Genomic DNA, 27993 nt, shown 5'->3' on the forward strand with positions numbered 1-27993 from the left:
GGCCCAATGGGGGGCGGCGGCGGGGCTCGCTTAGGGGGCGGGGCAGGCCGGCTCGGCCAACGGGCGTGCACGTCGGTGCCGCGAGGGGCGGGCCCGCGGCGGGCGTGCGGCAGCGCGGCGGCCCAGGGCGGGGGAGGAGGTAAACAAGATGGCGGCGGCGTGTCGGGCGCGGAAGGGGGAGGCGGCCCGGGGCCCCCGCGAGTGAGGCGGGGCGCGGCGGCAGCGGCGGCGGGTGCCGGCCGGCAGTGCGGCCTCCTTGCATGGGCTGGGTCCCCGCGCCGCCCCGCCTGCTCCACGCGCGCGGCGGCCGCGGCGGGGGACGCGCCGCCCGGGCTCCGGCGGCCTCCGGAACCCCGGCCCGGGGCCTGCGGCCTGCGCCTCCTCGGCCGCCCGGAGCCCCGCGCGGCCCGCGGCCCGCGGCCGACGGCGTTCGGGCGGAGAGCGAGCGCGGGCTGCCGTTTGGGGAGGGGCGCCCGCCGGGCCCGCGCGGCCGCTCGGGGTCCCGGGCCGGTGTGCGGGCGCCCGGGCAGTGGGCGGCTCGGACGGGGCTTGTTCCCTGCGGCCGACGGGCCCCGGGCAGCCCCGGCGCTGGCGGGAGCCGGCTGGGCCGGACGGAGGTGCCCCGCGCGCTCAGGACACGCACCTGCCGGCGTCTTGTGCTCCCCGGACGGCGAGGCCGGCGGGAGACGCCCCCGAGAGGCGCGCCCGGCCCCCGGCTAAGCTCGCCTGCCCAGCTCTGGGGGCCCCGGGGCCGGCCTGTACGGGGCCCCCGGCGCGCGCCATGGGCCGCTGGTAATGGACGGCGCGGAGAAGACTCGACCCTGCCGCGTCCGTGTTCGTTCGAGGGTCTAAAGTCCCTGGAGAATGACCTAGCACTTCCCGGCCCCACCGGCCTCTCGAGGGCCCCCGTGGACGCGCCGGCCCGCCTCGAAGCTGCGAGGCCGGGCGGCCCCCAAACTTGGGACGCTGCGCACGCCCGGTTGCCCGGGCTCTGGACCAGGCGCGCCTCTTGAACTCACGTTCAGTACAATCGTTTCTTTTCCAAGAAGGGTTTTCCTTTTTTTTTTTTTTTTTCCTTTTTTTGAGATTTTGTTGACTTTTATTTTTGAAGAAGGGAATTTGAGGGGGGGGGGGTGACAAACGGAAGAACCGTCCACCGCGAAGCTCAGAAAGGCGATAAGGGACCGCCGGCGGGAGTCGGAGGCCTGGGGTCTAGGATGGAGGTGGCGGACCCGCAGCAGCTGGGCATGTTTACAGAGGGCGAGCTGATGTCGGTGGGGATGGACACGTTCATCCACCGCATCGACTCCACCGAGGTCATCTACCAGCCCCGCCGCAAGCGGGCCAAGCTCATCGGCAAGTACCTGATGGGGGACCTGCTGGGGGAGGGGTCGTACGGCAAGGTGAAGGAGGTACTGGACTCAGAGACGCTGTGCCGGAGAGCCGTTAAAATTCTCAAGAAGAAGAAGTTGCGGAGGATCCCCAACGGGGAGGCCAACGTAAAGAAGTAAGTGCGGGCTTCCTGGGTGGGGGCGCGGCCCGCTGGGAGGCCCCCTCCTTCCTCCTTTCCTCCCTTTCTTCTCCCTCCATTTCTCGCTTTCTTCCTTTCGTCCTCTCTTTCCTTAAGCACCCGAGTCGACCAGCCGGGGAAGGTCGTGGGCAACTCGCTAGGGTACTTTGGTGAAGTCAGGCTAGCTTGTTGCGGTTGGGCGTCCTGTGCTCTCGGCCGATGCGGAACCCTCCTCGGAAGGGGGCGCCCCTCACCCCCCTGCCCTCCCGGCTGTCCGGAGGGCTGAGGTGCCCGGCGGAAGCGGCCGGCGTTGGTTTGGCTGAGAGCAGTTGGGATCGGAAAGGGGCCTGCCCGCCGCCGGCAGGTTTCCGCGCAGCGCGCGTCTCTTAGTAGGGCAGGGGACACGCGGTTTGTTTATCCTGTTGGAGGGGGACCGTGCGGTTGCCAAAAATAATTGTTTGCACCGGCTTATCAGTCAGCAGGGGGGAACTTCGCCCTTTCTCACTTTCCTGGGATGTGACACAGGACACTTCGGCGATTCGCAGGCCCGGTGACTCCTGAGAAGGGGGTCGACTTGTGACCCCGCAAACTTTTTCACGTATTTTTTCAGGCACCCGTCTGCCCCTTGACATCCCAGAGATGGTGGGGTCTGTGTGCAGACCCCACCGCTGCCAGGACAGTGGGAGCCCTGCCTCCATCCCTCTTGCTGGTTTCAGGAGGGGCCACCCCTCCTTATCGCTGCTGCCCTGCCCGAGCCGAGGGGTTTATCTCACGGGCCAGGCGGCAGCGGGACTGGCTGGTGACCTTGGCCGGTACTGGGAGTGCTGCTCCCAGATCCACTTTCATTCCCTCCTCCTGGCCCCCCTGCTCTCATGTAGTGTGACAGCGCGCTGCCCAGCTGTTTTCGCCTGCTCTGGGCTGCCTAGGGTGGTCAAGTCGGGGAGCAGGGTGCTGAGACCTGATTGGCTGTGGTCAGTGCCCCAGCTATGGACCCCCAGCGAAGGTGGGGCCAGGTGCCCCAGGGCCAGTTGTTCAGTTCTCTGTGCCCGTCTCTTACCTGCAGGGTGGGGGTGGGGCAGGGGCCACCGGTGTCCTGGGGAGACAGGCCAGGGGACAGCAGATGCCCTCCTGTGGGCCAAGCGAGGCCACGCCTCTGATCAGATCCCCACTCCCTGTTTCTAAGTCACATTTTCTCATTAAGGCAGAAGCGTGTGGGGGAGACGTGGCCCTCGGGATGCCAGTTGGCCATTGCTCCAGGTTGGGCACCGCCCCCCGCTCTCCAGGGCTGGTCCTCGTCCTCCTGGCTCCTCTTAGGCCTCATCTCTGGATCTGTCCAGGGAACGCGGTGCTGTGCTCTTGCAGACTGGATGCACCCTCCCTCCGCCTGAGGTCAGCCTGGGTCCGTGGAGGTGTTCTGGTGCCGGTGCTTTATGCTGGGCTGCTTTGGCACCCCAGGCCCCAGCCTCTTGGGAGTAGCACCCCGAGGTAGGAGGGGTTCCCAGAGCCCGTCCCCAAGGGGCCAGGCTGCTTTCCAGCCCCAACTGATCTGTCTGGCTAGAGTCGCCCAAGCCCACCCTGCTGGCCATCCCTGGGGCTTCAGGGAGTGCACGCATCCAGGGGCGTGGACTGGGGGCAGCAGAGCTGAGTGGGTCCCAGCCCATCCGCAGACGCGATGGAGGTGTCGAGCGCCCACTTCTGCCAAAGCATGATGTACACATGATAAAGGCCCTCCCCACATGCAAATGCACATGCTCAAGGTCAAGTTAGGGGACGTTCGTTCACCACCCGAAGCGTACCCTCGCGCTCTGCTGCCCCACTGGAGGGTCACAGCCTGCTGGCTCCCAGTCCTCGTTTCCTGAGCGGTCAGCCATGGTCCCAGGAGCTGTGGAGACACAGTGTCCATCCGAAGAACCGGAGGGGAAACTGAGGCCCAGGAGGCAGAGTGGTTGGCGGTCCACAGCCGGCCTGGCAGTCAACACGAGGTGTCACAGCTGCAGGGCCTGGGCAGGTTCCTCCAGCTTAGCCCTAGAAGCGCAGGTCTTCACCTCTCTGAGGCCCCTTGGAGCGCAGCGCTGGCCCCGTGCGTTCGTCTCCCGTCTGCAGCGTGTGGCATGAGGACTTGCTGGGTATGCGGCTGCGGGTTAAAACCCACTGCGCCTCCTTCCTTGGGCGCTGTGAGGGGGCGCGCCCTGCTCGGAGGCACCCTGTCCCCTTGTTCTGAGTCTTGACAGAGTGCCCCGGGTTGGAGGCTGGAGGAGGTGAGGCCCTGGGCTCAAGCAAGGGCTGGGTGTCCACTCCCTGGCCCAGAGATCCAGGCTTCTGGGTCAGCCTTGCCGCCAGGCGGCTGCAGGGAAAAAAGGCTCCTTTGTCTTGGAGAGACTTAATGAACTCAACTCCAGACTCTTCTCTTGGAGTGAAGCATCCAGAATTTTCCAGACAAGCCTCAGGAGTCCTCCAGCTCCAGTTGGGATGGGAAGCTTTTCCTTAAAGAATGCACTTTGTGTTAAAGGAGGTCCTCCCCCCTTGTGGCTCCTCCCAGGAGGGCTGCTGTGGGTCTGTGCTTGTCCCCCTCTTGCTCACAAAGACTAATGTGCTCTTATTGTAAAACACGAAAGTTCTGAAAACCACCAAGAAGTAAAACAGAAATTACTCATCGTGTTAATACTAATGCCTTTGCCACACTCCCTTTGAGCCTTTCTTACCATGTTTTCGTTACCTATCCAAGCACTTTTTTTTTTTTTTTTTTTTTTTTTTTTTTTTATGCGTTACGCGGGCCTCTCACTGTTGTGGCCTCTCCCGTTGCGGAGGACAGGCTCCGGACGCGCAGGCTCAGCGGCCATGGCTCACGGGCCCAGCCGCTCCGCGGCATGTGGGATCCTCCCAGACCGGGGCACGAACCCGTGTCCCCTGCATCGGCAGGCGGACTCTCAACCACTGCGCCACCAGGGAAGCCCTCCAAGCACTTTTTAATGAAAAATTAAACTCCTCTAAAGATCATTTTCAACAGTAAGTTGTACCTGCTTGCTTTCCCGGTTGGCAGCAGAAGCCGCGCTGGCGCCTCCCTGGCTGGGGGCAGCCGTGGGGTTTTGCACCCATACAGACGGTGGGCACACGCCCCTCTGACGCAACCCCCCGGGGAAGTTGGGTGGCAGATGGGCCCCGCTCACGGGATTCTCACCTGTCCCAAGATACTGTTCTTTGTGGGTTTTCATCAGCTGTTTAGAAGCGTACAGTGGCCAGGGCAGTCTGTGTGCCCCACGGCCCGTCTGTGTGAGGGCAGGTCAGGGTCTGTACCCAGTGTATGCGGGGTGCGGGCACTTAGCCGTGCGGGGCCGGCGCTGGGCGGCTCGCAGCCCTGCCAGCCTCCTTCATCGGCGTCCCTGCCCGTGTGGCTGGGGCCCAGCAGGCCGACGCCAGTCTCTAGGCTGGGCCTCCCTCGGCCAGGCCAGTAGCGACTAGCAGGTACTTAAACCTGGGGGGTGAGTGGTTGGGATTTTAGCACGTGCAGCAGAGCCTGGACTTCCTGGCCTTTGTTCCCGTCCTGAGTGGCCTCTGCCAGGTCCTGGCATCTGCTGGGGCACCTGCCCCCCACCCCCCATTGGGAAGGATTCTGCCTTGAGGCCAGGCTGGCAGCGATAGGGCACAGCTGGTCCACTGAGGCGCCCCACACTGAACGTCCTCGCGGCCTCCCTGTCTGGTCCTTCCCTGGACAAGGTGGGTGACTGTGAGGTGCGGTGGGAGCTCAGGGGCTGTTGGGATACACCCCAGGCTGTGGCGCAGGGGGTGGGGGGGGGACCCTGGCTCCTCACTCAGGAGTGTGTTGGGAATCACAGCAAAGCTGCCCTTTATCCCATGTTGACCTCGTGCTGCACGGCGATTTGTTCTTTTAACGGCTTTAATGAGACATGATTTACGTGACGTAAAATTCAACTATTAGCGGGTAACTCGGTGTCATTTAGTATTTGCAGAGAGTGCGACCATAACCTCTAATTCCAGGACATCCCTCCCATCCCCTCAACAGGAACCCCGCCCCCATCAGCATTCACTCCCCCAGCCCCTGACAGCCAGGAACCCACTCCCTGTCTCTATGGATCTACCTGCTCTGGACGTTTCCCACCAGTGGAATCACACACCGTGGGTCCTTCTGTGTCTGGCTTCTCTCACTGAGCATCGTGTTCTCAGGGTCCATCCACGTGGTAGTGAGTGTCAGGGCTTCACCCCTTTTCAGGTGATGTTCGTGGGTGTGGAGGGACGTGGTGTATCCACTCAACTGTCAGTGGACATTCGGGTTGTCCCCACTTGGTGCCCGTTAGGAATTGTGCTTCTGGGAAGCTGCGTGAGCGAGTGTTTGTGTTGAACTTCACTTTTAGTGAATTCCTCCTCATTTTAGTCTCTCTCCCAGATCCCCGATGGCCTCTTGCCATATGATTAGAAGCATCAGCAGAGAGGCCAAGGGGTGGGGGGGGGGTCTTGCTCAGTGTCCCTCATCCAGAGCTGCCATCGTCCCCTCCCCTGCTGTCTGTGGACCCATGCCTGTCACCATCCCCGTCTGGAGGGAATGAGGTGGGTGCCTCCCCGGCGGCTGTGGGATGGGCGACCGTGGTGGCAGCTCCTTTGCATTCCTCTGTGAGCTCCAGGGGCTCTTCCGTTTCCCTCCTGGGTAGTCAGTGAGTCCATCCCCAGCGTCCGCTCTGCTCAGGCGGCCCTGCAGGCAGGTCCCTGTGACACCCGCCCTGAGCAGCTGCGGCCAGGCCGGAAGGCTCGGCTTCCTGTCACTTTACTTCCTGCATCCTGGCTGAGCGCCTGGCTTTTCCTCTTTCTTTAAATACTGCTTTTCTATTTTTCCAGTCAGTGGTGTGCCTTGTAGGAGACGGAGAACTCAGAGAAGGTATAGCAGCTCCTCCCTGGCCGGGTCTCTGCAGTGAATGTCTCGGGGGTCCTCCTGCACGCCCCTTTTACCCGCTCGGAGCGCACATCTCCATGCCGCCTGTGGGTGTGGTTCTCCTCTTTCGGAGGAGCTGGACACTGTAGCCACTTCTCTGGTATCCATACTGGAACTTACACATTTTCCTCCAGGAGGTTTCCATCACGGTTAACTGCCCACATGAGCGCTCGATGCACCCACAGCGCGGGGACCTCCCTTCAGGGCTGGCTTTGTCGGCGTCAGAGTAGGGGGTGAGCTGTTTAATAGTGGAGGGAGGGGTGCTGCCGTCCGCCTCCTCCCGCACAGAAGTTTGCCCCAAAGGCAGTGGGCGGATGGGGAGGCGCGGCCCGGAAGATGGTTCCAGGCCCAGGTATCTCACGGCACAGAAGGCAGAGCCGTGGGGCTTGTCCTCGCTTTGGAAGGCCTGGGGTGAGCTCCCCGGGGCCCCTGGACTAGCCGCGGGCCCCCCTCCCGGAGCTGCCACGTGTGTTTTTGGCAGCCTGTGTCTGCGTTCAGGCGGGTTCCCACACTTGGGTCGGCAGACGCTGCTTGAAGCCTGGCTGTAAGCGCTCCAGGTGGTGGCCACGTGTTGGCTCCAGGTACGAAGGGCCTTCTGGTGTCCACACGTGCGGTTTAGTTAGCCCCTGCAGCGCCTCTGGATGGAGACGAGAGGGAGAGTGCCCGGAGCCAGCTTCCTGGGGAGGCTGGCACAGGGTCAGAGTCTGCGCTGGGCCCTCCCTCAGCCCCCCCAGCTTGTAGCTCGTGACAGCTTGCTCCCCATGTGACACCCTTCCCTTCTGGGCCTCAGACCCCATGGCGGCTCTGGCCAGGTAGCTCAGCAGGTACTTGGCTGGCTGGGTGGACGGCAGGTGCCAAACACTGGTCTCTGAGGGGAGCCGGCTCTGCACCTGCCCCTGGAACCCCTGCCCCTGGGACCCCTGCGAGGAGTTCTGTACTCAGTCCTGGCAGGGACCCCAAAGGCCTGGTCACCACTGTCATGACAAAGGCTGCTGTGCCGTGTGGCCTGGGGCAGCCACCAGCCCTCGACTGTCAGAAAGGGAGGGGACTTGCCCGCGGGGGAGGGTCCTTGAGTCCCCAGAGCCGAGCTCTGGCCCCGGAGAGCTGACAGCAAGCAAGGCTGGGAGTCAGAGCTGTGGGGTGGTCTGGGCGAGAGCGGGAAGGACGCCTGGGGGCACAACGCTGCTCCCTGGTAAGTGGTGGTGGACCCGGAGCGTCAGAGGTGCACCCAAGCCCCCACGGACAGGGCACCCACCTGACCGGGGCCTGACCCACAGGGGCCTGGTAAGGCCCGTCCGTTGCAGGACTGAGTGAGTGAGTGGGATCTGGGGGACCAGCACTGGGGCCCGAGGTGGGAAGGTTCAGGGAGCACTTGCCAGAGGTCAGGAGGGGCTCACAGGCCAGAAGGGGCGGTACAGAGTCTGCTCCCCACACCCCAGGACGTTCCTGGTCCTTTATAGCAGGACTCTCACCTGGGCTGTCTTGCCCCCAGGGATACCTGGCGATACCTGGGGACATCTGTGGTTGTCACGATGAGGGAGGGGGGCTCCTGGCATCAAAGGGGTGGAGGTCAGATGCTGCTCCACACCCCATAGAGCCCAGGACACCCCAACGTCACAGTGCTGAGGTGGAGCTACTGTGTGTCATTTATTTGGGGGAAAATTGAGTGTGATCCCTGTTCACACTGGACACCAGGCTAAATCCCAAAGGTCAGGTGGTGTAAACCAGGGTGACCCCAAAGTCTGTGAGTCTCCTCCCCTCCCTCCCACTCAGGTGTGGATTGAAATGTGTGCAGCATCCCGGACCTCAGAGGTCAGGTGGTTAGGGGTAAGCGCGGAATGATGGGGGGAATGAGGGCAGAGTTACTGCTGTGCCCCGCAACCCTCTGGTGAGGGTGGGAGTGGGGTGGGGGGCAGGCAGGCAGTGAGCTCACGGGAAGCAGCTGTAAAGCTGTGTTTCCTCCAGCAAGTCGGTGGCCTCCTGTGCTATGGGTCTGGGGAGTGGGTGCTACACAGAAATGCTGTTTCCGGGGCATCCTCCCTTCAGAGGCTGCATGAGTGCTGGGCTGGGGAATCTGCATGGGAGGAGGACCTACGCTTGGGAGGGTGGGTGGTGTCGAAAGCACAGGATCCGCGCTGGTGTGCGAGGGTGGGGTGTGGTCAGGAACGGCCTCCTGGAATAGGCGACCTCTTCATGGAATGTGGACAGTGGGAGGCATGCGCCTCGGGTCTCATGACGTTGGGGACCCCTCACCTGCCCGGCTGGTCTTATGTTTCATGGTTGGGCTTCCCGGTGAGGACTTTAAAAAATCTTTATTGACGTATTATTCACATACCATGCAACTCGGTGACATTTAGTATCTTCATAGCAACTCTCATCTTTGTCTAGTTCCAGAACATTCCGTTACCCCAAAAGGAAGTCCTGTCCTCATCAGCAGTCACCGCATCCCATCCCCAGTCCCTGACAACCAGGAACCCACTCTCTGTCTGTAGACTGGCCTGTTCTGGACGTTTCCCATCAATGGACTCACACACTGTGTGTCCTTCTGTGTCTGGCTTCTCTCACTGAGCATCGTGTTCTCAGTGTCCGTCCACGCTGTAGCGAGTGTCAGGGCTTTCACCCCTTCTCAGGGTTGAGTGATGTTCCCATGTGTGGAGTTGTATCCGCCCTTGGGCTCCCGTGGACGGTGCCGCCATGAGCGCGTGTGACCGGGTCGCCGTGCTCTTGGTCCTCCCGGGCACGTGCCCTGATTGGAGGTGCTGGGTCAGTTGGTGACTGTTCAACCTTCCGTGGAGCTGCCCGGCCCCCCCCGCCGCCCCCAGCTCCTGTAGGGAGTCCTCGTGGAGCTGCCCTGACAGCGGCGGGGAGCCTGGGCTTCAGTTCCAGAGGGAGGAGTGGGTGGGGGGATGCGGGGACCTGGCTGGAGCCCCAACTCCCGCGTGCTCTCCTGCTGTCCCCTAGCGGCCTTCGCTGTGGTCTCTGTGCGTCTTCAGTTAAAATGCGGGTACGGGGCCTGGTCGTGTTGCTGGGCTCGAGGACATGCCCAGGACTAGCTGCCCCTGTGTGGAGCTGCTCACTCCAGTGCTGCCCTCTGCACGGTTCCTGGGGGCTGGCGGCACTGCCGGGCCGCAGGGCTTGGCTGACGCCTCCGTCCTCTGTCTTCAGGGAAATCCAGCTGCTGAGGAGGTTACGGCACAAAAACGTCATCCAGCTGGTGGACGTGCTGTACAACGAGGAGAAGCAGAAGATATATCCTTTTGGGGCTCGGGGTGCCAGGTGTTCCCTGAGCGCTGCCGACCTTGGGGCCGGGGCCCCTCTCCAGTGAGTGCCCACGGGGGGCGCTGCAGGATGCAGGCTGGTTCTCTGCTTAGACCTCCTGTTCTCATGTGGAGCTGGGGCCCTGCTGTCAGCCTGGTCCCTGGAGCGGGACGCTTTCCTGGCTTCTGTTTGGGGGGCTGTGTGCCCTGGCCTGTGGCGGATGCATGGGGGAAGGGATGGGGAGTGTGTCACTGCGGCAATGGTGTACTGGGAGTGTCCTCGGCCTTCGCCCTTTACTCCTGGACTACAGCTCCGAGAAGCAGGGTATAGGGGCCCGGGGGCCTGCTGAGGGGCCTGTGTCGCAGAGGGGCCTGTCACTGACTCGCTGGATGCAGGGTGATGGGGGTCCTCTCCATCCTAGTCGCAGGGCTGCCCCTCCACGGTGTAGATGCGGCTGGGGGGCTTCAGCCTGGCCCTGGGCTCCCCACCCCTGCTCCACAGCCCCACCCCTGTGCTGCCCTCGTCTCTCCCTGGCCTCCTGCCCCTGCTCAGGCCTTCTCTCCACAGGGCCAACACGCCCCTCCCTCGCTCCTTTGGGGGCCAGGGCTGGGGCTTGAGCTCCTCCTCGGGGTGTGGAATGACCGGGGGGCTTCCTGCAGCACCTGTGATCCCTCTGGGGTCTCCAGCTCACTGCACTAGTTCAGCTTTCACGCCCTAGCATCTGTCTGTTCCCTGGGGACGGCCCATCTGGGGCAGGGTCTTGGCTGAGTGTGCTTTCCTTAGCACTGCCGCTGCTGCACGTATATGGTGATGGAGTACTGCGTGTGCGGCATGCAGGAGATGCTGGACAGCGTGCCCGAGAAGCGCTTCCCCGTGTGCCAGGCCCACGGGTGAGCGTGCGGACCCCACTGCTGCCCCCTCCGCCCCCGCCCAGTCACTCACGGGTCCAAGCGTTCGAACAACTTAATTCTGATCATCAGTGAAATGAAAGCTCAAGTGTGTTTCAAAACTCAGGGCTTTGGGGCTCAGTTTGCAGTCCCGCAGCCCCACAAGCTCCTCTCTATGCACCTCCCTGCCCCACTGTGGCCGCCACCGAGGCTTTGGGGCCTCCTGTGCTTGGGAAGCTGCTGACAGCGGCCTGTACTGCCCCGGCTGGCTAGTTCTCCTGGGCAGTCAACCCCTAACACCCAATTGCTGTAGGACCAGCTGGCCTGTGGCGTGAGGGGTCAGTGGGTTGGCCTGGGTCCCTGGCCCCAGGGGGGACGGGGGGGCAGCAGGGCTGTATCCAGGCCACAGAGGTTGGGGTGATAGCAGGGCCCGTGGGCTGCCCAGGCTGGGGGAGCAGCTGGGGCAGGTGCCCGTGGTGGGAGCTACTGCAGCGGGGGCCCAGGAGTGGCTCAGCCCAGCCACTGGCCCTCTGGTTCCCTGATGGGCTGCCCGGCACCGACGGCCCCTGAGCCTCGGCCTCCCATCCTTGGTTCCGCTGGGTCGCTGCAGGCAGCCGTTCCAGGCAGCTGAGGTTCCCGACAGGTGGGGCCGCGCCTCTTGGTGCGGTGGGTCACAGAGGTTGCGCCCTGCAGGTACTTCTGCCAGCTGGTGGACGGCCTGGAGTACCTGCACAGCCAGGGCATCGTGCACAAGGACATCAAGCCCGGCAACCTGCTGCTCACCACGGGTGGCACGCTCAAGATCTCCGACCTGGGCGTGGCCGAGGTAGGTGCCCCCCACCCCCAAACCGGACCCGGGGTGGGGTCCCGGCCCCACCGAGGGCCGCTCCCTGAGGGCTGTCTGGTGCTGCTACAGGCCCTGCACCCGTTTGCCGAGGACGACACGTGCCGGACGAGCCAGGGTTCCCCCGCGTTCCAGCCGCCCGAGATCGCCAATGGCCTGGACACCTTCTCTGGCTTCAAGGTGGACATCTGGTCAGCTGGCGTCACACTGTAAGTGCCCCTGGGCCTGGGTCCCTCCACCCCAGGGGTCCTCCCTCACCCCGCCTGGCCCCAGGTACCCCGTCTGAGCTCCAGGCTTCCCTGACCTGCCCCTCCTGGCAGGTCCCCCGGCTGCTGCCGCCCCCTAGAGTCTGTGAAGGCCACAGAGCCAGGGTCAGGAGCCCCCATGGGTGGTGGGACAGGCACTGGGACTGGCTGTCCTCCTGGCCCCCGCCCACCTTGGGCTTGTGCTGGTCTCCACCTGCGCTGCTTCCCACACCGGCCACAGTCGCTGTTGGGTGGGTGTTTCTGTCCTGACTCCTGGGGCTGAGAATTCTCAGACACCATGAGTCGCCGGCGATGCTCGGCCCACCACTGCGAACCCCCGACCCAGACGCCGCCACGTGGTCATCTGTTCCTCCATGAGCTCAGGCGGCACCGAGTGGGCCTGTGTTCTCTGGAAGCCTCCCCTGCCCGAGGCGAGTTCATGCTGCAGCCCCCTGTGCGCGCAGCTGGTGGCGTGGGTGTCCCGTTTCATGTTACTGAGAGCTGACTCATATACCGTTGACCCACCATGTCAGAGCGTGCCATCCGGTGGCTTTCCATATCTTCCTAGTGAGCCGCCACCACTATGTGTTCCAGAACATTCTCCTCACCAAGTCCAAGTCCCCACAGGTGGGGGTGGTTAAGGTTCGGGACCAGGCTGGCTCCAGGCTGGGGCGTGAGGCAGGCCCTCCTGACTGGTCTGTCCTTCCCGGGGCCGCAGCTACAACATCACGACAGGCCTGTACCCGTTCGAGGGGGACAATATCTACAAGCTGTTTGAGAACATCGGGAAGGGGGACTACACCATCCCGGGGGATTGCGGCCCCCCACTCTCAGACCTGCTCAAAGGTGAGGCCCTCGAGGCAGGAGGCTGGGCTGTAGGGGTGGGTGGGCTGGCGGCGGGTACTGGGGCCCCCGTGGGTTTCCCGTGGGCCGGTCCTTCTCTGTGCAGTTCCCTGACATGGGGCAGGGCGGGGTGGTGCAGAGCCTAGTCGGGTGTGGAGAGCGGTGGGCGCGGGGGCGCCTGCGAGGGGCCGCTGGCTCCTCTGGGCTCCACTGCCTGCCCTGGGCCTTCGTTCCACCCTGTTCTGATCCCCCATCCCTACAGTCAAGTAGCAGCGGGGACCCCAGTCCGCCTGCTGAGTGGGGGTCTCCTGCGGGGGCCTCTTCCTGCTGCAGTTCCCGGCCCGTACAGCAGGTGGCGCTGTCTGTGTATGGCAGGGGCTTGTCTAGGTGTGGATGGGTGGGAGCCACAGCAGCATCCTGGGGCTTGCCTGAAGTTAGTTTTGATGACGCAGCACATGCAGGGTATCGCCCTGTGTGACCGGCACCGTCCTAGGTTCCCTGCCCACAGTCCCCGGGCTCTGTGTAACTGACCTGACCCTCGGCTTGTGCTGGACGCTGGGCCAGTGCCCGGCCTTCGTGTGATGCACAGCCAAGAGGATCTTCACAGTCCTGCGTGGCGCCTGAGCTTTCTGATGACTGAGTCTCGCCGGTTCTTTGGCTTGTTAGTGAAGGTGAAATGAAGCTGGGCGGCCGCGTTCCCAGTGCTCTGCGCCCCCCCCCCCCTCCCCCGCAGTCCAGGCCTGCATTGCCAGCTGCCCCAGGACCCTCAGAGGGGTGGGCATACCGCCTGCCTGGGGTCTTCTTGGAATGTGGGAGGAGCCAGCAAGCGGGAGGCGGTGGCCCGGCTGGCTCAGTCCCAGCCCTCCCCACCTGAGCGCTCCTTAGCAGCTCGTGGGCCCCGTCCTTGGGGGTGCCCGGAGCGTGCCCCCTGGCCTCCTCCAGCTCCACTGAGGGCCGAGGGCTGTTGCAGGCGGTGAGCTGTTGTTTCGGACTCTCCTTCCCTCGCCAGGGGCTGATGGGTTGGAGTTTCCTCTGTACGGAGCTTTCTTTGCTCCAGTGACACAGATGATGATCTGTTGCCACCCTCGCTCTCATAAACGCTCAAAACAGCCCCAAGAGGGGCCGACGAGATGGCAGAGGGCACCTGTGTCCCTGTCCCCAGATCCAGGCAGGGTGTCCCATTCTCGCCTCCTCCGCCCAGGCCTGCCTCGGGGCCTTTGCACTGCACTCCGCATGCAGGCTCCTCCCGGCCGCTAGGCTGTTGAGCCGCCTCCCCCGTGAGTCTCTGGAACACCGCGCTGGCCCTGCCCTCCTGCAGCGAGCCCACAACCCTGACCTTTCCTCCTCTCTCACACCACTCAGACACTCAGCTCTCTTGAGCCCCAGCTTCTGAAATGGCCTCTCGTTTCCTGAGAACAAAGGCACCTCCAAGAGGTGGTGTGCAGAGCCCTGCTGCCCCCATCCCCCTCTCTGCGTCACGGTCGGTCCTCCTGTGGGGAAGGGGGTGGGCACTTGAGCATGGTGGGGGCTGGGGATCTCGGGCCCTGGGCCCCCTGCAGCCCTGCGGAGGGGGGTGCTGCCCTTTGCTGCTTCGGGCCAGCCCAGCCTGCAGGTCAGCCTTGCCCCTTCTGAGTGTCCGGGTGCCGGGCAAAAGGCCCTCACACCAGTGTCTACATATGGTGTGTTGCCCTCGAGGCCTCCGGTTCTCCTGCCGCCGCCTCGGGGGGCTTTGGTGTCCTGGCTAGAATGGCCAGTCACAGGCTTTGCTGGCCAAAGCTGGTGGGCACCAGCAGGGGCGAGCCATGTGCTTTGTCTCCTTAGGGCGTGTGGACGGGTTCAGGGTCACTGGGGTGGGCTGTCCATCCTGCGTCCCAGCCTTTTCTGGTCTTGGTCCTCCCAACCTGGCTTTGCAGTGTCTGCCGGGCAGCCCCTCGTGTCAAAACAGGGAGACGGCCCCAGCTGTGTCCTTCTCCGTTCAGCTGGGGGCTTAGCATCTGCCCCCATGCTGGGCGCCCGGCTGTAGAGGCCAGGCCTGTGGGGGAGGGGGCTCCGTTCACTCACGCCACCCCCTCCCCTGTACGGGCACCCACGGGCGTCCCCACCTCTCCCAGGCAGGGGAGGGCCCTCTGCCCGTGCTGGCCCCTGCACCCACCGCTGGTCTCCCCGGCAGGGATGCTGGAATACGAGCCGGCCAAGCGGTTTTCCATACAGCAGATCCGGCAGCACAGGTGAGTCCCCGCGGGGCTCCCCCACTTGGGGGCCCATGTGGTGAGAGCGAGTGGGGGCAGGGGAGGGGGAGGTCAGGGCTGCGGGGGTCTTGCTGGCTCAGTCTCTCCCGTTGGGCCCCTTCTCCCTCCCCCACCCCGCGTAGTTCTCAGCGGGAATTGGGGGTGGGCCCACGTGGTAAGCCAGGCAAGCCTCCGGCTGCCCTGACCTGCCGGCTTCCGTAGCTGGTTCCGGAAGAAGCACCCGCCGGCCGAGGAGCCGGTACCCATCCCGCCGAGCGCGGACTGCAAGGACCGGTGGCGCGGCATGACAGTGGTGCCCTACCTGGAGGACTTGCACGGCTGTGCCGACGCTGCGGATGACGAGCTCTTCGACATTGAGGACGACATCATCTACACTCAGGACTTCACGGTGCCCGGTGAGTCCCCGGGGGTCACGGAAGAAGTGGGGAGGCCCTGCCCCCGGCCCGAGGGTCCTGTGGCCCTCCCCGCAGTGGCCACCCTTCTGACGAGTGGCCTTCTTCCCCAGGTGGCGAGGAGGCGTCTGAGGCAGGGCTTAGAGAGAGAGACCCGCAGGAGAGCCAGTGCTCAGACCTTTCTGGAGAGGAAACTGAGGCCAGGGCCGCCAAGGAGCTCCGGGCAGAGCCCGGGCCCTAGTGTAGCGCTGCCCCACCCGCCTCCCCGCGGTGCTGTGCTGTCCCGGGGCTGGTTCCGCAGGCTCCTGCATAAAGGTCTGCCCCGCTGAGCGTGTGCGGGTCATGCTTGTTTCCTTCCGGCTCACCGGCCAGGGCTTAGGCGTTTACTGTAGAAAGAGCCCGTGTGCAGGGTGGCCAGTGGGGCCTCCAGGGAGCAGCCCCAGGGTGGGTCCGCGTGTCCCACTCTCCTGGGGGCACACTCAGGCCTCTGGTGCATCTGGCTGCAGCTGTTCCCCATGGGGTCCTGGGGTCAGGTGGGATGCCCCGCCCTGGGAACCCTGGCCACGGTCCAGTCCTGAGGCCTCCTGGATTCTCCATCCTTTCCACAGGATAGAAGCAAGGTGTCCTGTCTCTCAGAGGCACTAGGGCCCCGGGACAGGTGCCTGGGCGTGAGCCTTGCTGGTCAGCCGGCTGTAGAGGCACTGACCACACACCGTCTCTTCAGGCCTGTTCCAGAGGCTTGGGGCTGCTTTGCCTGGGTGGGGGAGGCCTTGTTCAAGAGCGGCTCTCTGGGCCGGAGCCAGATCCCTGGCCTGGGAACGTCCTCCACGTGAGACGTGGGGACGGACGGTCCTGTGCTGAGGTCGGGCAGCCGCTTCTCGCTGACCTGCCCGTGGGCCGGCAGCGGGCCGTGTTGGGGCTTCTCCCGTTCTTGTCCTGTCGTGTGGTCACGGTCAGAGGCTCTCAGCTGCTCCCCTGGGTCCCTGGTCCTGCCGTCCACCCTGAGGGCTGGTGCTGGGCCTTGGGCCGGGTGTTGGTTGGTCGGGGCCAGTGGCCCCAGTGCCTTGAGGGCATGTGGGGCAGATCCCGTGCCCTCCAGCCACCCTCCGACCGTGGTCACTGTGCCAGAGGCTGGGCCCCAGGTGATCTGCGCAGAGTTTCGGTGCTCGGCGCCCCTGCAGCCCCCCTCCCCCTTTAGAGCAGGCAGCTGACACTGCCCCACGCTCTGGGTTCTGACCTGAGACGCTTCCCGGTCATGGGCCGGTGCCTCCCGGCTAGGTTCAGAGGCTGAGTCAGGCACAGGACGCCATTGGTGGAGACGGGGCTCCGTGTGCAGAGGAGATGGGCTTGAGGCAGCTGAGGGCAGTTTCCTGCCGACATCCATGGGAGGGGGGTGCACAGTGGGCAGCACGGGCTTCCCGCACCCTTCCCTCCCCCCACGCCTCAGCAGGGACAGAGCAGGGCGGGCGGCCCCGGGCCAGTGGCCCTGGGACCCGGTGAGCGTTGGCAGCCCACACGGTCGGGGCCGGGGCATGGCAGGCACCTGTGACAGCCTCTCCGTTTGTGCCCGGCGTGGAGAGCCGGGGCGGGCTCTTGTGGGAGAGACGGTGAGTCCGGACATCCGGCCCGAGCCCAGCCCCTCCGAGTCCCACGGGGCCCAGCGAGGTCTGGCCATCGCACAGGTGAGAGAGCCAAGGCTCGGGCCCCAGGTCCCTGATGTCCACCGTGTTCCCACCCACCTGAGTGCAGGGCTCCACTCACACCTGAACAAGCAGGTGAGCGTAGGCTGGGCCCCGCCCCAGCCAGCTCGAAGGCCAGCCCCGCTGCTCCCTGGATGGGGGCCCCATTGGCAGGACCTGGTGGGACAGGTGGTGGAGGTGCCCTGGGCCCGGGCAGGCGGGGCGCTGGGGGCGTGTTGGTCGGGAACCCCCAGTCAGCACAAGTTTGCCTTCTCCCTCCTAGGACAGGTCCCGGAGGAGGAGGCTGGGCGGAGCGCACAGAGCCGGGGCCCGCCCAAAGCCATGTGTGTGAATGGCACCGAGTCAGCTCAGTTGAGCGCCAGGTCGAGGGCGGAGCGCCGGGCCAGTGCCGCCTCCAACCCCGCCCGCAAGGCCTGCTCGGCCAGCAGCAAGATTCGCCGGCTGTCAGCCTGCAAGCAGCAGTGAGGGTGGCCGCCTGCAGGTGGGAAGTGGTGGGGACCGGAGGAATGGGTTGGGGGTGTGCCGTGGGCACTGCCCTGCTTGGCTGGTGTCACTGCCACGGCCTCTGCTTGTCACCCCCGGGGTCTGGGTTGGAGGTCACTTTTATCAGGGCGTTGGCCACACACTGGGGTCGGGGGGCGGCGTGTGCAGGATCAGGGCCCCTAAGCCGGCGGCCTGTCTTGCAGACCTGCGGGGCTCACCCCCACCCCGCCAGGCTGCTTCTGCGACAGGGTGATGCTGGCGTCAGACCAGGCTGGGGGTTGGGGGGTGAGCAGGCCAGGAGGGGCTGGGCTCTGAGGCCGTCATCTCCCCTCCCTGCTTCCTCTTCCCAGCCCTGACTGCCCAGTCCACAAAGGGTGATTGGGCCCCAGAGGCACTGGAGACCCCATCGCCTGCTCAGGATGTGAGCAGTGGGGTAGGGGCCTGAGGCTACACAGCCCCTGTCTAGCCATGTCCCCTCTCCCAGGGAGCTGCCCCGAAACACCTCCCAAGGAATTTGTATGCCAGCAGCAGAACCAGCCAGGTGGGGTAGGAACTCTTTGGAGGGAGGCCCGGTTCCGTGGCAGAAAGGCCGTGCTTAATCCCACCAGGTGGCCCGAGATGCCCGGAGTGGCTCTTGAGGCAGCGCAGCCCTCCCTAGCCTCCTGAGGCGTCTGACAGCACTGAGGCATGACCAGGCCTCAGTTTCCCCACCCTCTGGGCGGCCCCAGGGGGGCCTGCTTCCTGGGATGCAGGGCCTTTCGTTGACCCAAAAGTGACCCACCTTCTGTTCTGGTCTCAGCCTGTCTCCAGGAGCCCCGGCCAGGTCCTGCTCAGTCTTCCCGCCGACTGCTGGCCTGCTGCCCACTGCCCAGGAAGGCCGCCGCTGCACCCTTTGTGCTGACTGCCCCTCCGGAAGCCGGAGGGTCCTGGAGGGCTGTGGTTGGGGGACAGTAGGGACTGGGGTCCGCCCTCCCCTGGTGGCCGGTGGACACGACCTCCTGCTGACTGCAATCCTGTGCTGAGCCCCTTCCCCCCACCGGGGGAGGAGGGAGTGGGCCCGGCACGGCCCCACGCCAGCCCTCGCCATGCACTTTACGTTGAGACTACTGGTTCTTGCCCGCCCCGACCCCTCTTTTTACTCTGCCGCTCGTTAGCGCCTCCCACACCTGGTGATGTGTTCCCACCAACCACAGCCTCAGCGGGACGGGCAGGACAAGTGGGCCTGTCGACCGAGATGCATGCCCAGTGCCCAGGGGAGCCCCGCGGCTGCCTTGTTTTCATTGTTTGGTTGGTTCTTTTTTCTTCTCCTTTTTTAAGAAAAAATAAAACAGGTGGATTTGAGCTGTGGTTGTGAGGGATGTTTGGGAACTGTGGGTGGCAGGACGTGCTGTCAGGTGTGTGGGGGGGGGTCTGAGTCTGAGCCTGAGCCTGGGGCCCTTTGTGGACCCCACAGTGGACGGGCTGGCCCGGGTCTGCAGGTCTTGCTGGTGGTGCCGGGTGGAAACGTGGGCCTCCCACGCGTGTCTGCCTCTGGCCATGCTGGATCTCTGTGCTCTCTGGTGACCCGGCTTCCCCAGAGCTCCACAGGCCCCTCTGCTCAGCCCAGGGGCCACAGCTCCACAGTGCAGTGGCCAGGGGGGCCTGATCCCCTTTCGTCCAAGGCCTCTGTACTCCTGGGTCCCCAGAGAAAACCCAGAGCAAGCAAGAGTATGCAGTAAATATAATCAATCAGAAAACAGAACACAAACTCCATCACTGGATGGTACACAGACAGCACGAAGCTTCGAGGGGCGGGGCAGGGCGACTCGGCCGCTGGCGAGGGCTGCCCCATCTTTTGGCAATAAATAAAGCTTGGGAAACTTGAAACCTTGACCGTTTGGGTTTTGTGTCTCAAACACTGGTGAGTCCTGGCTGCTCTTTGGACGGTGTGGTTACGGGAAGTGCGGCCCGCTCAACATGCGGAGGGCGGGTTCAGGGTGCAGACACCAGGAGGGAGGGGGACCGGGGGGCGTGTACAGGGCTGGGGGCGGCGGCGGCGAGTACGGTTATTGCTCGGAGGGGGCGCGGACTGCCGCGAGCACTCGCCGCGGTGAGGTAAACGGCTTCGGGGGCTTGGAGGCCACGGCCTCGAGCTAACCTCACAGCCCGGGCCCGCGCGCCCTCTCTTCGCGGAGCCTCGGCACCCCTTGGTCCCTGCGCGTGCGCCTTAGCGCGAACTCCGGCGCGTGGTAACCGGCCGCGTGCGAACCGGCCGCGTCGCTAGGCTCGACTGGTGTTGGGAGGGGCGCTCTGCGCATGCGTTTCGCGCAGTCGGCGCGCACTGCCCCTCCAGGATGCAAACCCTACGCATGCGCTTCCCGTTGCGTCGTGCAGTGGACGCGGCGGCCCCGGTCACTAGACCGAGGCCGCTGTCTGGGACCAAGGGAAGTTGAATGTGGTCCTCGGAACCCCTAAGTTGAGAATCCGCCACACTCCCTTTAGTCGACCCGATGAAGTGCCCGGAGGGGACTGTGTGCGTGCGCACTTTGGGCTGGCGCAGGGTGCCTGGGGCACTGCGTGCGTGCTCGAGGCCCGCGGTCCCAGCGCAGGCGCGCCGGGGCGTCGCACTTCAGGTGTGTCCAGCGCCGAGGCCCCGCCGGTGCCGACTAAGCTGACGAGGTGGGCGCGGGGTGCAGGCTTAGACCGGGCTGTGGTCGGGGGACGTGGGCGCGGCCACAGCCAGCGCAGGGGCCACGGCGACAGGCTGGGCCAGGCGTGGCGGGAAGAGCCTGTCGTCGAGGCTGGCCGCCAGCTTATCCAGCAGCGCGCCGGGGGGCCCGGCGCATAAGCCGGAGCCAGGGCAGCCGCCGCCGGGCTCCTCCTCGATGACGGGGATGGGAGGCGCGGCCGGGTCGTCGCCCACACGGACGTCGGGTGGGCAGTCGACGCTGTCTCCGCGGCGCAGGGGTGCGCGTGCGGGGCGGGGGGCGCCGGGCTGGGCTGCGGGTGGGGCGGAGGGTGCGGCACGCGCGCCTGGGTCGCTGTGCTGCCGGCCGCGCTGCTGCCACTGCTTGCGCGTGTGGGGGTGCGGGTGTGCGCGCGCGCGGTGGCGCGCTGCGGCGGGAGGGGCGTCGTCGAAGTGCGGGTCGTGGCGCAGGAACTCGTGGAACAGCGCGTCTGTCTTCTCATCGATGCTGTAGTCGCGGCGCGGGGCGCGGCGAGGCCAGGCGCGCGGGCTGCCAGGCCGGGCGGGCGCCTCGGGCGCGGGACCCTCGAAGCTGCAGCCCACGGTGGCTTCGCGGCCCGAGCTCGTGAAGGAGGAGCGCTTCTCGGGCGCGCTGGGGGGCCCGTCGTCGCCCGCGCCGCGGCCCTCGATGCTGGCGTAGCCGCTGTCCATCTGCAGCAGCTTGCGCGGCCCGCCCGCCTCGCCGTCCGCTGTCCGTGGTGTGGGCGGCGGCGAGGGTGGCGGGAAGGCGGGTGCGGCGCCCCCGGAGCCCGAGCTGTCGCCGCTGCGCACCGAGTCGCGGTCGTTGCCGCTGCTGCTGTGGTCTGAGGCGGTGGCCGCGTGCAGCTCGAGCGAGGCGCGTAGGCTCCAGATGTCGCGGTAGATGGTCTGGGCCTGCTCTGGCTCCGCGTCTCGCTCACCATCTGAGTCTTGCTGCTGCTCAGGCCCCGCGCTGACGCCGCACTCCGGGGGAAACTCGGGGCTTGCTCCTCCTGCGGCGCCCACCTCCTCGGCTGCCTCTATCCTGCAAACCAGGCCGCAGCCGTCAGGAGGCAGCCCAGGCCCCCCGCACCCCCTCCCCGGCCACCCTGCCTCTGGGTCCGGGAGGGTGGGCACGGGTGGGAACCCTCTAGGGTTGGCCAGGCCCTGTGGAAGATGATGGATTTGCATGCTGCCTGTTCACTCTGCACTGGATGCTTTTCGAGTAAACCCAGAGCCGTCCTGGCGCCTGCCGTTCAACCAGGGCCTCTTACAAAATGTGACCAGAGCATCTGCAGCCACTGCAGGAGGTTGGCCCCTCGCCCAGAAAGAGTGAAGGCTGTTCTCGAGAGATGGCCTTCTTTGACTAAGAGCTTCGTGTACCAAGGGGTGGCTGGGGATGGACTGGACCAAGCAGGGTCCAGCTCAGCCCCTACGCCTGGGTGACTCTGAGTGTGTCGCCTCAGCCCCCCACCATAGACTGACAAGTAGGCAGGAGGAAGATACACACAAAGGAAGTGTTAACTACCCAGACCAGGAAATGCCCAAGAGTTGGGAGCCCTGCTCCCGGGATCCAGTTCCCCATCCCACTGACGTGGGCCCAGAGCTTCAGCAGAGTTGTCCTTGGGCTGGGGGAGGGGGTACAGCTGGCAGAAGTGGTCACAGCAGTTTCTGAGTAGCGGCCTCCAGCCCTCAGGAGCATGGACAGACAAGAGGGACCCTGGGGCCACAGCGGAGCCCTTCAGGCTCCACCAGGAAGCAGCGATACCCACGCGGGCACATACCCACAGCGGCCCTACTTGAGCAGGCATTCTGTTTTGGAGGCCCCGCCCGCCCCTCTACCCTTACCCAGTCTCCCCCTGCTTCCCTCCTCTGGTCCGTGCTGGAGAGGTGGCCCCAGCGAGGCAGCCTCCGGGAAGGACGGTGGAGCCAGAGGAACACGAACACGACCGCCTGTCCGAAGGGCGGGGAGAGCGCTCCCTGGGCCACCTATGGGGGATGGGGTGGGGCAGGGGCCCACCCCTAGCACCTCTATCTACTGAAAAATACCTGCCGAGAGTGGGGGGCGGGCTGGCGGGGCTGATGGGGCTGGCCAGAAAGGGGCAGGGGCTCGGGAAGGCCACAGTGTCGCCAGCGCTGGCGATGTACTGGATGAAGTCCACGTGGGGGGCGTCCCCCTCCTCGTGCTCCATGCTCTCGCTGGCTGCCCGCTGCCGCTGGAAGTGGTGTCGCTTGGGGGAGCCTGTGCAGAGGAAGGTACAGCAGCCTGCCTGGGCCCCTCCCACCGCGGGCCCCACCCCCTGACCCCTGAGCCAACAGAGCCAGCCTGGACCAGGTGAGCGTGTACCCAGCCGTGCAGGTGGGGAAACCAAGGCGCCCAGGGCAGAAAGACCAGGACCGAAAGCCCAGCAGCCAGGGCGGGCGGGACTGGAGGTGCCAAGGTGGCAGCATTGGTCCGAGTGGCCCTGGCAGGCAGGTGTGGCCAGAGCACAGCCTTGTCCTGGACACCAGGTAACAGACACAGCCCGGCTAAAGTGCCAAAGAAGGCCGAAGGTGGGGGAGAGTGAGGGACAGGTGAGGGGGGAGAGGTGACGCCCTCTCCTGCCAGCTCCAGCCCTGCCGGCCCAGGGCCAGGACCCTCCCACAAGGGAGGCCTCAGTGGGAAAGCCTCAGGCGTGGGGATGACAGTCACCCAGCAAACAGGTTCTGGGTGCTTCTGTGCCCGCATTTGCCTATAATCAACCTCCCGAATCACAGGCTCTGTCTGGGCTCCCAATGGCACAGTGGGACGAGCCCTCCCCTCCCCTCCCCTCCCCTCCCTGGCCAGGAGCACTTCAGCCAGAACTCACCCCTCCCCCCACCCCACAGCAGCTGGAGCCGGGCTCCAACAAGGGGACTGGCACTGTCACTGGCCACGCACCTTCCCTGGCCTCCAACACTGCTCGTCCCCTCGCCCCGCCTTTCCTGGCAGTGGGACCCACCACCTCCGCCACAGGGCAGCAGGCACCCCAGCGCCTGGCCCTGCCGAGCTCCCATGAGCAGGGATGGTTGTAGCTGTTGGTGCCACCTCCCCCCCAAGACACACATGCATGGTCCTTGGGTTGAGGTTTGGAAGCCCTGTATCCAGGGCCCCGTACCAGGGGTCTGCAGGATCGAAGGCCCACCACCTGTAGTTGTAAATAAAGTTTTATTGGTCAAAGCTGTACTCTTTTACACGCCATCTAGGGCTGCTTTCACGCCACCGCAGCAGAAACACTGACCGCAGAGCCAGAAACACACCATGCAGTGCCTCGTAGGGGACGCTCGCTGATGCCCGCTCTAGCCTGACAACCCCTTGTTTTACCGGGGCTCAGCGTGCAGCCCTGGCTCTTCCTCCTGACCAGCTCTGACCTTGGGCGAGATGCCCGCTGGTAAGCGGGCGATGCCGGCCAGCATGGGGTGGGCGCTGGGGACCCCTCCCAGGGTGCAGAGCTGCCTGCTCCACATTCTCCTGGGGCCGCCCCTGGGCCTCGCTCCCCACCAGGGACCACAGCTCACCTCTCGTGTCCAGACTGGACGCCCGCTGGCTGGGCTCCAGCTTCCATTTCTTGACCTTGAAGTAGGGGCTGGCCCCGTCCAGACTGGCGTGGCGCCTCAGGCGGGTGAAGAACTGCAGGACGGGGCCTGCCCCAGAGGCTGGGCCCGCCTCCCCAGGCCCTGCTGCGGCCCCCGGCCCACCAGGCTTGGCACTCCTGGCCCCTGCGTCCAACTGTGAGGGAAGAGGGATGCTCTCAGACCCCCCAGCCTCTCCCTGCTGCACTAGTGCCAGCCCAGCCCAGGCCACCCGGCACTCACACAGAAGGCAGAGGAAGAACAGGGGGCTGGGGGTGGGCTGGGGCCTCCTCCCCCCGAGACCCTGCCCGAGAGGCTCCCCAGGGCTTGGCCAGGCGCTGGCCACCTCTGTTCCCCCAGCCCTGGACACAGGGGGTCCCGTCCCCTGGGCTGAGATGGGTCCCTGACCACACCCTCTGCAGCTGTTGGACTGCCCTGTGTGCAGGTGAGCCAGCCGTGCATGTGCCCTGTGTGCCACCTGCCCCTCTTCCTCCCAAGCTCGGGGACCAGGCAGAGGGCCCCAGGCTGCCCCGTCCTGGAGTGGGACGGGGGACGCATGCGCGGGGGCCTCACCGAGGTGCCTTCCCCAGAGTCACTGGAAGCCGAGGGGCTGATCTCGAAGTCGGCAGGGCCCACGGCCGAGTTGTAGGGGTCACCTGGCAGGGCGGAGCTGGGGCCCACAGAGCGGCCGGTGAGGGCCTTCCCCGGGGGCTGTGGGACAGAGCCGGGGTGGGGAGGAAGCAGTGACAGGTCAAAGAGCACGGGTGGGGGGGGTGTGTGATGGACCCGCCACCCGCTGGACCCGGCCAGGCCCCACTCCCCACCCGGAGGTGAAGGGAAGGGCGCAGCCAGAGGGTGGGAAAAGTGGTGCCTGCTGGGGGAGGGTGGGCCGCCCCTGAGCTCCGGGCCAGCTGCCACCCCCAACTCACCTGGAATATGGCAAGGCTGGCCTTGGGGGCGGCCGTGGGGTGGGGTGTGGCGGTTGCACTGGCCTCGCCTGAGTCACACTCGTGGATGGTGACGATCTTGAGGGGCGGCAGGTGCAGGTGGGTGAGGCGGGCGTTCTTCAGGTGGTGGAAGTCCCCCTCGGTCAGGGTGTACCTGCGCCCAGCGCGCCTGCCCGTCACCTTGGGCGAGCTGGGTCCCTCTGCCCACACCCCAGCGTCCTCCCTGGCCCCACCGTCACCCTGCCCGCCGGGAGTGGGGGACAGCCAGGCACCGGCGGGGGCCAGCTCCGCCCCACAAGCCCAGCGCAGCAAGGTGACCTCCCAGGTGAGCCCCGGCACCGGGCCCTCCTTACCGGCGGCCCTTGTCCTGCGCCTTCCGGCTCTGCTCAAACAGGGCCGCCTCGTTGAAGGACACCCGGCGGCCGGTGGAGCTGGTGGACAGGAAGCGCTCGGTCTCGGCGTCCTGGCCCTCGGGCTCCTCCCCCCTGAACTCGGGGTCTGCGAGGAGAGCCAAGAGAGGGTGGGCCCCGGGTGGGCCGCGCCGGGCGCCGGCGGGCGGCTGGGCTGCGGGGCCGGGTCGGGAAGGGAGCGCCGAGGGCCCGACTGACCACCGGGGGCGGGGTGGGGGGGTGGAGGGCACTCGCTCATCCGCTCACACACTCACTCACGCAGCACGCGCCTGTGAGCACCTACGCGTGGGCTTAAGGAAACAGAGATGAGTCGGACTCGAGCTGCGCCCAGTCTGGTGGGGGAGACAGACAGACACAGATGGTCAGGCGGCCCGGGGGCGGGGCGGGGGGGACAGACGGGCGGCGACAGGCCTGGCAGGGCTCCTCACCTTGGGCAGGGTGGGCGCCGTTGTCCAGGTAGCTGGTGGTGGTCTTCTCTGCTTCCTCTGTGGCTCTGGGGAGGGGCAGCAGGAGAGCAAAGTGGGCCAGAGGACCCAGGGCGCTGCCCACGGGGTCCCCTGCAGGGCTCGTGGCCACCGGGGCATCCCGAGCTCACGGAAGCCCACTCCCTCGGACCCACCCCATTCTCCCAGACTCCTGTGCAGACACGTGGACACCGTCAGTCAGAAGCAGGCCCCGCGCCCCTGCGGCGCGGGCCCTCAGGCTGACCTGTCCCAGCTCCCCTGCGGGTTGGGGCGTGGGGCTGGGGACCCGCGCACCTGTGGACGCGCCTGTGGACTTCCCAGCAGCGCCTGCAGAGCAGCAGCGCGCCCGATAGCACCACGAGGGTGCCCCCAACGAAGAGCGCCATCACCACCACCAGCAGCATGTAGTTGTCCAGGACAGGGTCGGGCTCCCCCTGCGGGGCCAGCGTCAAGGGTCAGGGCCTGTGGGCGTGGACTCTGGCGGCCCCGCCCCCCACCCACCCCCTCACTCACGGTGGGGCGGCCCGTGGCGTTGTCCCACGTCGTGGTCAGGGCGACCGTGGTGGAGGTGGTGGCGGCCGTGGCCATGGTGGCCGTGGGCTGCATTCTGAGGCTAGGAGGAGGGGCCTGGAGGGGCAGGGCCTGCTCAGCTCCAGCTCCTCTGTCCCTCCTCCCGCTTTCCCGGGAGCTCGAGCAGGGAACCACACAGGGCGGTGACTCACGAAGAGGTGGGGGGGAGCCTCGAGGCAGCCCCCACCCGGGTCAGATCAGACATCCATGTCCCCATCTTTGAAAAGGGGGAGGCGCGTGCGTATCAACAGCTTCCCCAGCCGGTGGGGCCGGCCCGGCAAGGTGGCATGGGGCCGGAGCCCTGCCCAGGAAAGGAGAAGTGCCTCTGCGAGGAATAGGCAAACTGAGGCCGTCAACTCACTCCCGCCAGACCCCAGGGGCCCTGCCTGCACCATCAGAGAGCGGGAGGGGCCGCCTCGGCCCCAGGAGACTGGTTCCAGAATAGCGGGGACTCGGGCCATCCCTGGGGCCAGCCCGGGGAGGGGGCGGAGGGGCTGAGCGCCGGGACTCCAGGTTACGACTCGTGGATGTACAGGTTCCCCCTCCGCCCAGTACCGGTGGGAGTGAAAAGGCCAAAGGAGGCGCATCTGTTCCCAACCCTCAAGAATCTGGTTCCCATGGCGACTGAGCTAGCAGGCCAAGCTGGGGGGGGGGGGGGTGGGTTGCCAGGGAGCACTGGGGAGGGGAGGGGGCGCGGGGGAGGGAGGCCTCCTGCAGGGGCGGCTGGAGCCAGCCCCGGGCGGCAAGATGGCTGCTGCCGCCGCCGCCGCCCGCCGGTGCCCGGTCGGCCGCGCGCCCCCGCCGCACCCGTCCCCGCCCGAGCCGGCCGGGCTCCACGTCTGCCTGGAGCCGGGGGCACTGAGGCAGAGAGGGTCTCAGCTCTCGGGAGAGGGACTGCCTGGACCTTGCACCTGACCGCCCTCCCCAACACGCGGCTCCTCCCGGCGGGAAGGACCGGTGGCCGCATTCTGGAATCTCAGGAAACCGAGTCCGGGGCCGGGACGACCAGCAGCCCTGAGTGGGCACGGCGCGCGGCCCTTCCCCACAGGAAAGGGAAAGCCTGTGTACAGGTTCCAGCGCCCCCAACCCTTTGGGACTTTCACCCTACTCGACAGAGGGGGAAACTGAGGCCCATAGCAGGGGAGGGTCCGGGAAAAGCCAGGTGTCCTCGGCACTTCGGATCAGAGGCTGGCCGCGGCTCCCCTGCATTCTCGGGGGAGGGGGCGCCTCTATGTAGGTCGAGAAATGAGTTCAGGTTAGGGGGGAGGGGGCAGAGGCACAGGGACGATGACAGGAGACCAGGAAAGACAGCAGGAGGCCGAAGGGGAAGGGAGGTGGACTCCTAGGGAGCAGGTGGGGACGGGAGACCAGGGCGGAGGTTGCCCACGGGCCACCCTAAAGTCCTGCCGGGCCTCGGCTCCCGATCGGGCTCGCCACCGCGCCCACCCCCGCGTCCCCAACCGGCCCGGGGGACCGGGATGGCGAGCAATGAGATGCAGAGAGCCGACCTCGGGCACATCTCAACCCCGGGCTAAGCCCGGGGGCGGAAACGCCACGGCCCTCGCCGAATCTCTCAGGGGGAAACTGAGGCTGAGGAAGGGCGTAGGCGAGGGTCCCTCTCCGGGCCGCCGAAGACGGGTGCAGAGCCTGGCAGGTTGGCCCCCACGCCGGCCCTGGCCCCTCCGCTCCCTGCCTCTGGCCTCGCCGCCTCGCGGGAGAGGGCCGGTGGTCTCTAGCCAGGGCGGGCCGTGCGGCCTCGGCCTGTCCCCCGCCCGCCCCGGTGCAGCCCCAGGCCCGCGCGCCTACCTCAGCGCCGGGGCGCGCGGCCCATGGGCGGCGGGCGGGCTGCTGCACGGCGCTCCCGGCGGGCTCCGGCGCCCGGTAGCCGCGGAGCAGGCGGAGAATTTATGAATGGAGAGCTCGGCGCGCGGGGGAGGCAGGCGCGAGAGGAGGGGTCACACACGTGACCGCGCTG

At 66.1% G+C, this 27993-nt stretch overlaps 2 protein-coding genes across 8 annotated transcripts; one reads left to right on the plus strand and one right to left on the minus strand.

The window, feature by feature from the left end:
• The first annotated feature begins 135 nt into the window (after window positions 1–135).
• STK11 (serine/threonine kinase 11) lies at window positions 136–19219 on the plus strand. Of its 3 annotated transcripts, none has more exons than XM_032625678.1 (10): window positions 136–1507; window positions 9618–9701; window positions 10511–10600; window positions 11291–11423; window positions 11514–11650; window positions 12405–12532; window positions 14700–14757; window positions 14980–15173; window positions 17133–17351; window positions 18153–19219. In XM_032625678.1, exons 1-9 carry the CDS (start codon window positions 1218–1220, stop codon window positions 17333–17335), a joined length of 1317 nt encoding a protein of 438 aa, XP_032481569.1. In that variant the 5' UTR covers window positions 136–1217; the 3' UTR covers window positions 17336–17351; window positions 18153–19219. The 3 variants fall into 3 exon arrangements, with proteins under 3 accessions (XP_032481569.1, XP_032481567.1, XP_032481570.1); XM_032625676.1 differs by having other exon boundaries at window positions 1182–1507; window positions 17138–17351; window positions 18153–18694; XM_032625679.1 differs by lacking the exons at window positions 17133–17351; window positions 18153–19219 and adding an exon at window positions 15284–15435 and having other exon boundaries at window positions 1182–1507.
• CBARP (CACN subunit beta associated regulatory protein) lies at window positions 19060–27951 on the minus strand. 5 transcript variants are annotated; one of them, XM_032625671.1, is made up of 11 exons: window positions 27825–27951; window positions 25962–26075; window positions 25743–25882; window positions 25413–25477; window positions 24928–25072; window positions 24557–24728; window positions 24201–24338; window positions 23574–23784; window positions 23174–23203; window positions 22086–22278; window positions 19060–21081 (listed from the first exon to the last, which is right to left on the minus strand). In XM_032625671.1, exons 2-11 carry the CDS (start codon window positions 26052–26054, stop codon window positions 20031–20033), a joined length of 2238 nt encoding a protein of 745 aa, XP_032481562.1. In that variant the 5' UTR covers window positions 26055–26075; window positions 27825–27951; the 3' UTR covers window positions 19060–20030. The 5 variants fall into 5 exon arrangements, with proteins under 5 accessions (XP_032481562.1, XP_032481564.1, XP_032481563.1 ...); XM_032625673.1 differs by lacking the exon at window positions 27825–27951 and having other exon boundaries at window positions 24201–24297; window positions 24557–24652; window positions 25962–26611; XM_032625674.1 differs by lacking the exon at window positions 27825–27951 and having other exon boundaries at window positions 20863–21081; window positions 22957–23203; window positions 25962–26611.
• Between the last annotated feature and the right edge of the window lie 42 nt (window positions 27952–27993).

Source organism: Phocoena sinus, chromosome 3 (assembly GCF_008692025.1).
Source record: "Phocoena sinus isolate mPhoSin1 chromosome 3, mPhoSin1.pri, whole genome shotgun sequence".
NCBI lineage: Eukaryota > Metazoa > Chordata > Mammalia > Artiodactyla > Phocoenidae > Phocoena > Phocoena sinus.

Bases quoted from the DNA above. Each gene is read 5' to 3' on its own strand.
- STK11 (XM_032625676.1), top strand. From the start codon at position 1,218: ATGGAGGTGGCGGACCCGCAGCAGCTGGGCATGTTTACAGAGGGCGAG. The intron at 15,174-17,137 runs GTGAGTCCCCGG...CTCCTAGGACAG, and splicing joins TCAGGACTTCACGGTGCCCG to GTCCCGGAGGAGGAGGCTGG. The intron at 17,352-18,152 runs GTGGGAAGTGGT...TTCTGGTCTCAG, and splicing joins GTGAGGGTGGCCGCCTGCAG to CCTGTCTCCAGGAGCCCCGG.
- CBARP (XM_032625671.1), bottom strand. From the start codon at position 26,054: ATGCAGCCCACGGCCACCATGGCCACGGCCGCCACCACCTCCACCACG. The intron at 25,478-25,742 runs GTGCGCGGGTCC...GCCCCTCCCCAG, and splicing joins GTCCACAGGCGCGTCCACAG to AGCCACAGAGGAAGCAGAGA. The intron at 22,279-23,173 runs GTACGGGGCCCT...TCCTCTGCACAG, and splicing joins TTCGATCCTGCAGACCCCTG to GCTCCCCCAAGCGACACCAC.